The 10,632-nt window shown below is 33.2% G+C and overlaps 2 protein-coding genes across 3 annotated transcripts in view; both read right to left on the reverse strand.

Moving 5' to 3' along the window:
* Positions 1-1,782: 1,782 nt before the first annotated feature.
* On the reverse strand, positions 1,783-2,674 carry LOC106753035. Its single transcript, XM_014634816.2, has one exon. The coding sequence runs from the start codon at positions 2,556-2,558 to the stop codon at positions 2,025-2,027; it is 534 nt and encodes a 177-aa protein (XP_014490302.1). The 5' UTR covers positions 2,559-2,674; the 3' UTR covers positions 1,783-2,024.
* Positions 2,675-6,437: 3,763 nt separating this feature from the next.
* Positions 6,438-10,632, reverse strand: part of LOC106753019 (DEAD-box ATP-dependent RNA helicase 53, mitochondrial) — a 7,517-nt gene continuing 3,322 nt past the window's right edge. Inside the window, exons 4-8 of one of the 2 annotated variants that reach the window (XR_002666716.1) lie at positions 9,647-9,745; positions 9,236-9,460; positions 8,656-8,817; positions 6,920-7,406; positions 6,438-6,749 (exon numbers count right to left, since the gene is read on the reverse strand). Coding sequence is in view for 1 of the 2 variants with exons in the window: in XM_014634800.2 (XP_014490286.1) it covers positions 7,017-7,406; positions 8,656-8,817; positions 9,236-9,460; positions 9,647-9,745 (876 nt within the window). In the remaining variant the exon portion in view is untranslated. The other variant, XM_014634800.2, reaches the window with a different exon arrangement.

Below are 10,632 nucleotides of genomic sequence, written 5' to 3' on the forward strand. Positions count from 1 at the left end.
TTCCAGGGAGGAACTTTAGTACTCAATTTCCAAATTCTAAGTATTGTTCTAAGGATGACTATAATCCTTTAATTAACTATCATTCTACTCCTAACTGCTTTCTAATACTATTCATGATGACGTCTTAATTATGTATGCATTTTCTATATAATTGGAATGTCACACAAGTCATATGGTCAAGTCATCAATAAATTACTTTAAATTTATAAAAAAATTTAAAACTTTAAATTAGTAAATAGTCATATGGTCAAGTTTAGAATATGAGATTAAACACATTTAATAGTTTAGAATCCACTACCCATTTGTTCACATTAGTAAATATTTACTTCCGAAATAATCACAATAATTGTATATTTTCCTTCAATTATATTTGTCTTAGGAAGATTAATATTCTTGACTCTATGTTTGAATTCAGGTGCAATCGTGTGTCTTTCTATATACAAAGCAAATTCTCTTCTTTTGAAGGATGGAATTAGATATATTGGATCGAGAATATTTAAATGTATTTTTGTTTCGATAATCAAGTTTTTTTTTTTTTTGTCTTTTTAGAGTTCGTTTCTCATTTTAGAGTCGGTTTGTCTTCTATCTTATTTACCTTAATAAATAATGTCTTCGTATCAACACATTCTTTTTTGTTGGTATGTTGAAGATGATGTGAGTGATAAGATCTAAAAATGACATTGTATGTTTTTATGCTTCAGTTGCTATTTGTAGTCAATATAGAACTGCAAGAGTTTTTCGATCAAAAGTTTTGAAAAGAATTTATCAAGTAGGGCTATGTTCTCTACTTTAATAAGTTTTTTATGATTTTGATGTCTTTTTGTTAATCATCTTCCAAACGAGAGTAGTTTCTAATGAATCTTTGTTTAAAGATATCTTCAAAAATGTAATTGAGAATTAGAGAATCTCAAATATCATTCACTTTCGTATAAGAGTACAACACATTAAACAATGCATTAAGCAAAGTGTGACCATATACCTTATTAATCTAGTTTTCAATTTGTTTAACAGGGATACTAAATTTGGGTTTGAAAGTGTTAAGAGCTAAAACGACTTCATATCTAACACAATAGACAGAGTTGTAAAAGGAGCAACTTGCCGCTCAAAGTCCAAACCTCCATACCCCCTAGAGAAACCACCGCCTGGAAGATTGCAACGTTCATGGAGCTCAGTTGTAAAATCGGTGACACGAGGCAATGTGTTGCAAGGTGCGTTTGTGGATCAGCAGATCTTCACCGGAAAAGGAGGAGATGCTTGCAGAGATCATTTCGTGCGCCAACAATCAAGGAGCAGTGTGCTCAAACAAATCCGACTACAACAACGTATCTTTAATCTGCAGAGATCCAATTGCTGATCCCTTTCCTTTTGGCAATACACTCTGTTTCATAACTGGAAATGCATTCCATATTGTGCAATATAGAATGTATTTTTAAGTTACATTTTAATGTATTCTTTTACTTTAGATAAATATAGCTAAGATAAGGGCAATGCATTTCAACCCAATGAGCGTCAATGATTTACAACTCACATTCATAGGAGAGATCACATTGGACCCTTTTTTGTGTTATGTTGGTTATAATGTGCATGTAGAGTATGCACTTAAGAGGAAGTGATGGATGAGAAAGGATTTCTTAGGAACTAGTGTATACATCACTACTTGATGAGCTATACCGACCACGATGGCAAAACATTGTGCGAAAATAAGGTAAGAAATAGAATTTATTCAATTAGCATGTTCATTAAAACTTATATAGATTAAAACTTATATGAGTTCTATTAGTATTAGCAACTAACATTTCTTACTCATTCTTCATCATCCACCACAAGTGTTACAAAGAACCTATTATTCTATCAAAACTCATAAATATCATAACAATATCAAACTTAGTAGATCATAGTATGGTACATCATCATACATGTTTTCCACACCTCTATAACAGATGCAAATTTATTTACATACATATATATAACTACGATATAGCGTCTTTATAATCACTCACACAAATTCAGTTACGTCGTGAAAATCAGAATAGGTTCAGGAACTTGCGAATCTTCTTGGCGAACGAATTCTCCTCGCGGTGCTGGTGGTGGTGCTGATTTTCGCCGCGGTGATGGTGTTCGCGAAAGGAATCGACGCGCTCCTCGGTCGCCAGAACCCGTGGCTCGGAATCGGCGTGAACCGTGACCCAGCGCGGATGGATCCGGCGAGCGGCGGCGTTATCAAGGACGATCGCGTCGTTGCCGTAAGGGATCTGGAGGCGGTGGTCATGGTGGAAGCGGCGGCGGCCGGAGCGGAGTGATATCGGCAGCGCCGAAGCTCGGAAATGGTTGAAGTGGCGGTTGATCGGACGGAAGCGGAGGAATGTCAGGGGAACGGGATCGATGGTGTCAACGGTGAAGGCAACGGTGCCGTGCTCAGTTTTAGGTTTGGGAAGGTTCACAGGTTCGGAGTGAGGTTGGGCTTGGGAAAATGGATTTTGGAGATCGCGGGCAAGTGTGAGGGTGAGGAGGAAGAGAAAGGAGAAGAAAACGGAAAGGGAAGGAGGTATTCTTGCCATGGTGAAGGGCGTGTTTGGCTGTAAATGTGAATCGGCAGGGATAAAAGGGATTGGAGAAGGAGAATTTTCTTGCTTATGTTGTAAGAATCACGTTGCAGCACGACTTGACTTTGTTCGAGGTAAATTCATCATCACTGTAATACTTTATTTTATCTTATATATTTTTAATGGGTTTTATGGGTTTGATGTAGATAGGTCCATAAAATAATGAGCCGTATGAGAGAGGGTTATGTAGTTTAACATATTTTTTACTACTAATTAATAATTTTTAACAAATAAAAAACAGTATTTGGAAGCGTGGGTTGCTGACCTCTAAAAATATGTAATAGATTTTAGCGTTAAATATCTTTTTAGTCTTTTAATTATCACTTGATTTTAGTTTTAGTCTATTCGATAGTTTTGAAACTCTTACTTTTGGAACATGTGGTAAATGGCAAATCTATGACAATACCAACTTCCTTTTTTACTGTTCTCCACATTACTTTTGATTTTAGTGATCAAGTCAAAGACGACGTTGATTCCCATTTGCGTACGCCAATTCACTCGCTCTTCGTCGTCTTTGCGTACGCCGATTCTCATTTTGAAGGTTTTGAAGTCGTAGATGACGATGAAATCAAAGATGCTTCCATCGATCTCGCATCTCTCCAACCACCTCCCCTCTCCGACCCAACCCCTCTCGCCACCGATCCAACTTTCCCAATTTTAAGGACCAAAAGTAAGAGTTTCAAGACAATAAGAACTAAAAACTATCGATATTTCGAGTAGGGACTAAAACCAAAATCGAGGGAATAAAAACATATTTAATCCTATATTTTATAATCAACGAAATAAAAAGAAAATATTTTGAAAACGAAGTAAAAGATAAATAATTGTACGGGAATAATAACTCAATTGAAATTAGTAAGGTTATCGTCGAGTGTAATAGTTAATTAGCGTTGACTTTCTCAATTTAATTACTGATCACAAATTATTTTTTCTACACTAAAAAAGTTGGTTAAATTCTAATATTATAATTTTAACAAATAAAAAATATTTTTCATCTTGAGATAATTATACCATCATATTCTTACGAGCTTCTAAATTTAAGGATTTCATATGTACTGTCATATTCTCACTTCTCACAAGTTCCCAAATATCGTATTAAGATTATTAAGGGGTTTTATACCAAGTAGTCTGACCTATATATCATTGTTATAAAATTTGGATATTTCTCACTGCATTTCCGATGTTTTTTTTTTCTGTATCTTCAAACGTTTTAATATTTTAAAATTATCCTTTGTAAAAAAAATTAATTTAAGATAAATTTTTTAAAGTTTTTTTTCTAAGCAATTCAAAAAACCTTACATTTCTTATGAAGGTGAGTTTTAAGCCTAACTTAACCCTATAAAACCTTACAAGGTTTGTAAGGTGAAGTTTGCACCTCACTTATATATTATAAATTAGTCTTATCTCTAGTCGATGTGGGACTTTCAACACATTTTTTTGTGTTTCAATGAATTTTAAAATTAATTAAAGAATTTTTTAAAGATTCGGAAGAAAATTTTGGAAATTTGTTGAAGAATTGTTCGAAGGATTCAAAGTATATCAAAATTTGTTCAAAGACTTTTTCTTCAACAAATTTTTAAATTTGTTGAATGATTTTTCAAAGATTTTAACAAATTTCATAATCCATTAAAGGATTTTTTGTAGAATTTCAACGAAATTTAAAATTCGTTAAAAGAGTTTTTGAAGGCTTTATCAGATTTTGAAATTTATTGAAAGTCTAAACAAATTTTAAAATTTTTTAAAGGATTTTTTTAAAACTTCAACGGATTGAAATCCCTTGATGCATGTGAATTGGTGTATAAATATCATGCATCTGGTTTTTTAAATCATTTATTAAGAGCTATTTACTGAAGGTGTATAAAAAACATGTTTGAAAGTGTAAAAAGAAACGCTCATAAATTTTTTTTGACTTAACATTGTATTTAGTGTTGAACAAGTGAGGGTAGTCGAAGAATAATAAAAATTATTCATAGTAGCAAGTATATAAAATTCATTTCATTACAAATAAGTGGATATTAATATTTTAAAAGACTATGTCAAAATAGAATCTAACAAATTTTGTAACGAAACTTTTAGAAAGAAGTATGATTTTAGAAATATTAAGAAAAATGAGATTTAAGTCACTTACAAACATACAAGTTAGAGTAACTCAAATTTTATGATTGGTGATCTCGTGAGTAAGATTTATATGAACAAAAACAAGTCTAGTTTTAATAACACTAAATTAATTGTATCTCAATTATGTCTATTCTTATTTTATGTGAAAGATTAGATACTATCTTATTGAAAACTTAAACTTTGTAATTCAAATTTTATATGGTATAAAAGAAATTTTAGTTTAAACAAAATTTTTAATTATTTTCATATTCTCTCCTCTATTATTTGTAACATACTATTGATAAAATCGTTTATATGAATATCAAATGGAACCTTTGCATAAGATTTAGGCAAGACCACTATATAACTCATGAGATCTAGGATTTTAATCATTTCTTATTTCTATTTTTTAAATTTATTTTTTTGCAATACACAGGAGATTGGTATAAAAATAGATTTAAATAGAGTTGTATACCACAAAAGAGATATGTCGAAAAATCAATGAGAGCCTTCTTTCTCGATGAAAATATCTGCATCCTGTTAACCAAGCAGAGCTGAAACGCTTGAGTAAGTTTGTTGATATTGATCATGATCATCCTCTCCTGATTACATAGATTCTTTGCACAAATAATGGAGGCTTCAACCACAAGTTCTGGTTCTTTTTCCATAATCTCTTGATTGTTTGTTGGACTGCTTTTCATTGGTTTCTAACCACGTATAAATAGGTGATCATACTCACCTCTAGAACACCCAACATTCACAAATGTCTCTCACTCTAATTCTTTTCTTTGTTATCTTTATTTTCTATCTTGAGTTACGAATTCTTAGATCTTAAAAAAAATCAGAAAGTTCATGTATTCTGAAAATTTGCAAATAAATCATAAAACTCTTTTTGCTTGTAATTTCATTGACTAAAACAATAAAAATATCTTCCAAAACATCTAATCCAAAATATTTTGTTTTTTAATTTATATTACAAAATGTATAAAATATATTTTCAAATATATAATTCAAAATGTGTTTCTCAATCAGAAAATATATACCGAATTGCATTATTCAAAATTCGTTAAAAAAAGAGTGCAAGAACAGAGGTAATTTTGGGACTAGTGTATTTTATGGTAGTACAGGAAGAAGGAAGTGCCGAAAAAACAGCGTACAATAAGATACAATACGTCAGTTAAATGTCCACTTTTCTTTATTTACAAAAAACACATGTAGAGTAATCAATTGCAACTTTCCACATTATTTGTATTAAATCTATTTCGATCTGATGACTTTTCTTCAAACAAGTAACTTCTTCAAACAAGGGACTCTTCTCATACAAAAGTATAAGTATTACCCTTCTTCTCCAAGCATATATTATCTTTCTGTCTCGACGCAAATACAATTTCTTCGTAGAACATAAAACCTTGGTAACTTTCAAACCTACCATCGACTTCTTTACCTCCTCAACTTCAAATTTTATCCACCACAGACAACATAATGATAAAAATAGCTCTAAACTAATAAGTTTAAGACGCAAATGGAAAACGGCAAGAAATAGTACGCGACTACCATTAAGTTATAGGCATTTGTTGAGCATCAATCAAATTGGATCACCCAATTTAACAGAGTTCCTTATAATTCAATGCAGTTTAGCAATTTTTGTACCTAATGCAATAAATCACTTTTTTGGGTGCTCTTTAATCAAACATGATGCTGTTGAATATTTCATACATTCCGGTAAGTAGCCCACAATGCAACTAAAAGCTGACTGGTTGTTGATAATATATTAATGTATTAATATTACAAATAGTTATAATGAGTTACAATATGAGAAATTCCTTGTATCACAACATTGAGATGATATAAACAGGAGAACACCAACCTGTTTCGAATTTTTTCTATCTTTGACCATTATGAATTTTGAAGAATGCATTAGACAAATAGGAGCAGCTGCTACAAAATTTCCTAGGCCTTCGCTATGATAGGCAGAAGCTGGAACATGGAGATGATAGAGGTTTTTGCTATGGCGGGAGGGACTAAATAGAGCTGAGTTTTACCTGAAGACTAGTCACGAGAGAAAATACTGAAATGCCTCCCAAAATAGAATGTATTATTTATTCTCATATTCCATATTACATTTTCCATCTCTAAGAGATACGGGGAAAAGATAAAGACAGTAAACTAACTTTACAAGAGGCAAAAACTAAACCAGAAATGAAGATGGCTCTACTTACCAAGTTGATGAAGTTAAAAAGCCTTTCCTCTATTGTAACTATTACTATTTAGGTTATCCCCACAAGCACCGAAACCACGCCATGTGCTGTTCTGGCTTCACTTTCTATCACCAAAACCACCAGATTGAGCCCATCCAAAACCACCAGATCGATCTGAGCTACCAAATCCACCAGATCGATCAAAGCTACCAAATCCACCGAAACCCCCTCCTGACTTACTTGAACCAGGGCTACTAAAATGGCTAGACTTTGGTCGTCCAAACCTTCCTGTTTCACTGGAATCTCCATGGCTAGATCGGCCAAACCCGGAGTTACTGTAACTGCCAGAACTGGAATTTCCATAACTAGATCGGCCAAATCCAGGACTGCGACCAAAACCTGTACCTCCAGATTGACGATCCCTCATACCTCCTGAAAAACCAAATCGACCACCACTCCATCCACCAAACATGTCTGCTGATCCACTCTGAACATTAATCTTTGCTAGCTGATAAACAAGAATATTGGAATAAGATATGGGCAGTTAATCATTATACAACATAAATGTAACCTATAATGTAAAATCGTATGAAGGGTTAAAGAATTTCAAGGGCAAGATAAATAATTACTGCCGAAGGATTTGGCCTTTCACATTTTGAAGATCAAATATGTGCACGAGTAGAATACATTGTAACACAACAGTCCAAAAAAAAATCAAATAAAACATCCACGCACTATCAGTCTCACAATGACTCAATTTTCTGTTCATCCGATTTAGTTAAATGAAAATCCGTAACAAAAGAATTACTGTCACTCCGTTATTAGTTACTAAGAATATTCCGACAAAAACTTTGAAAGATGTACATAAAGCGAGGACAGTTATTTCCACTACCAAAATTGACACAACAGATTCACCTACCTCTTACTCATTATTCAACAAACAAAGAACTGCAGGCTTTCTCATCAGATATTTCCCATGAACTCAGTTTTAAATCAGAATCCATTTTGTAACATTTACTTTTACTTAACATTTTACCCTTCATAAACCAAGAACATACAACTAACAAGTTAAAAACAAGCTTTAACTTATATTTCAATATTATTTTCTAATTAAACCAAAGCTAGAGCCACGGATGTATATCCATAATTGAGAATGAAATTTGATAGAATTTAGTGATAAGGAAATGTGCAGTCCGCATTGCAGTATCAGATACCAAAACTTAATGTCTTATCCAATTGCCATCACCCTTTAATGATTTGAGGTATTTTAGTCTGAATTTGCAGCTTTCTCCACTCCCTGCTCGATCTCATCAAAGGTCAAATAGACCCTCTTGACAGTTGAACATGGATTCACATTTACATATATATTATAATTTACAAACCTTTGGGCACATCAAGATAGTATCCCGTATAAGCTACCATGGATTAACGGGTTGCACTCCACACTTGCTGTGTGCAGGGACAGTTGTTTGCTTGCTGAACATAGATTTTCACCAACTCAAGCTTTAGTACTTAAGACCAAGTGGTAGTGGAAAACCTAGGTACGTTAAAGACAGTCTTTCACAACTCAGTCACAAACTAGGAAGATATTCACCACAAAGCTCCCTAACTTAGAGAGGTACCACATTCCAATGCCCTTTATGGTGAACTGGATAGGATCCATGGAAAGAGAATAGGCTACCCTTCTTGGTGCCGCAAGGATTATAATAATATAAAAAGAGAAAGCTACAACGCGGGAATAAAAAAAGCAAAATCACCTCAGTAAATTTGCATCCAACATCACGCTCAATAGTCTTTACAGTCCTGAATTGATCTTCTGAGTAAATAAGAATAGCAGCTCCTTTCTTCCTAGCACGGCCTGTTCGTCCAGATCTGTGAACAAATATCTCTGATGAACTGGGAAGATCATAATGTATCACCTGAATGAGAAAACGAAGTCAAAATGTATAAATAGATTGAATAACAGTGTATGTAAATGTGTTGGCATGTACACATATGTTACAGTAAGGCATAAAAGATAAGAGTGAATAAGATACACAGACAAGCAATCAATAGTGAAAAAGAAAAAGTAATACAATACAGATAGGTAATAGTGAAGACAAACAGTTAGAAAGGAAACATCACACAGTAATTTCCCCTTGAACTCAAAATTTAGGGAATCCAACAATTAAAATATGATAAACATGATCATGTCCCCCCTCCCCCAATTTATTCAACAACAATAAAGGAAGAACTACCACGTAGAACGTATGAGCTTTTCTTGAACCTTAATCAACTACAAAAAACCAAGGATAATACAACAATTTCAAACATAATGTTTAGTAAAATAAAACTTACGAGATCTACATTTGGAACATCAAGGCCCCGTGATGCAACATCCGTTGCCACTAAAACATTGAAATGGTTGTTTCTGAAACCAGCAAGAGTCCTTTCCCTCTGAGTTTGTGAAATATCTCCATGCAAAGCCTCACATTTAAGGCTTTTAGCCATTACATATGATAATCTATCAGCATCACGTTTGGTTTGAGTGAAAACAATACACTTTCCTCCATTTGCATGTTCCTACCAAAGTATATACAATTAGGAAAGGCATACAGAAGCCTGCCTAAGAATCAAACATACTGAGTTGCAATCATTTTAGTAAAAAATATAAAATTGTAAAACAGATTCTTATAATAAAATATCAATGACATCACTAATTACAGCTGTTACAAACGAAGGGAGAAAAGATTGAATCTGAAGTCATACTGTTATCAGAGGTGCAAGAATCCCTGCTTTAGTGCGCACATCAGACGCAATAGAGTACAGTGAAATTCCATCTGCCAACTTCTGATCAGAATCTCCAACCTACAGCACCAATAAGTTCCCAAGTAGAGAATTACAAATCAGCAATAAGGATTATGCAAGTTAATCTCAAACGTTCTTATTTCTTCTTCCTCCTTATAAAGTAAAATTCATGAATAAAATGTTCAAAACTGAACAAAGATCTCATGCTGCGGTATGAATTCCAAAATTCTATATAATAACTTCTACAATCATATTTAAAGTTTCAACTTATATAGAACCACTGTTTAATTTATATAAACATGTCATAGAAAAATAGTTATACAGGCACAAATATAGAAAGCTACAATTTCTTCTGAAGGTTGAGAACACATCTATCGCCACCTGCTTATACACATAGAATATTTATGACATCTATATGCATAAAATTTCTTGCTCAAAAATTACCCTAGTTAATCTACAACTTTTACTACAGGCCTGACTCTGCACTTTAATTTTAGGGACACAGAACAGTCTACAGTCCAACTTTTGGAGACCAGTACATGTATTTATCCCAGTTGCATTGAAAAAATTGTTTAATGTGTTGGGTGTATCCACAATAAATAGTCATGCTAGAATGATTGTTCATATGGGATATAAACTGCCTTAGTTCCCCAAAAAATTGATTTGTTTCGATTTTTCAAAATAATTTTAGGGCCTTTCTGTTATGCAAATTCCTAGGATAGAGAGATTCTTGGTTCTGTAACTCAAAGGGTACTAATAGCAGCTAACCCTTAAAGATTATATCCTGTCTTTGTATTTCATCACTATCACAATTAGACACCACAAGTTTTGTAGCTCTTTTCATGAGAGTTTTCTGCATACAATAATTTCACCTTGAATCCTAACGTCGGATAGTCTAATACATATAGAGCATTTGATAATAACAAACAGTTTAGGTGTTATGAAAT

This window comes from Vigna radiata, unplaced genomic scaffold, assembly GCF_000741045.1.
Source record: "Vigna radiata var. radiata cultivar VC1973A unplaced genomic scaffold, Vradiata_ver6 scaffold_95, whole genome shotgun sequence".
Lineage (NCBI taxonomy): Eukaryota > Viridiplantae > Streptophyta > Magnoliopsida > Fabales > Fabaceae > Vigna > Vigna radiata.

Bases quoted from the DNA above. Each gene is read 5' to 3' on its own strand.
- LOC106753035 (XM_014634816.2), bottom strand. From the start codon at position 2,558: ATGGCAAGAATACCTCCTTCCCTTTCCGTTTTCTTCTCCTTTCTCTTC.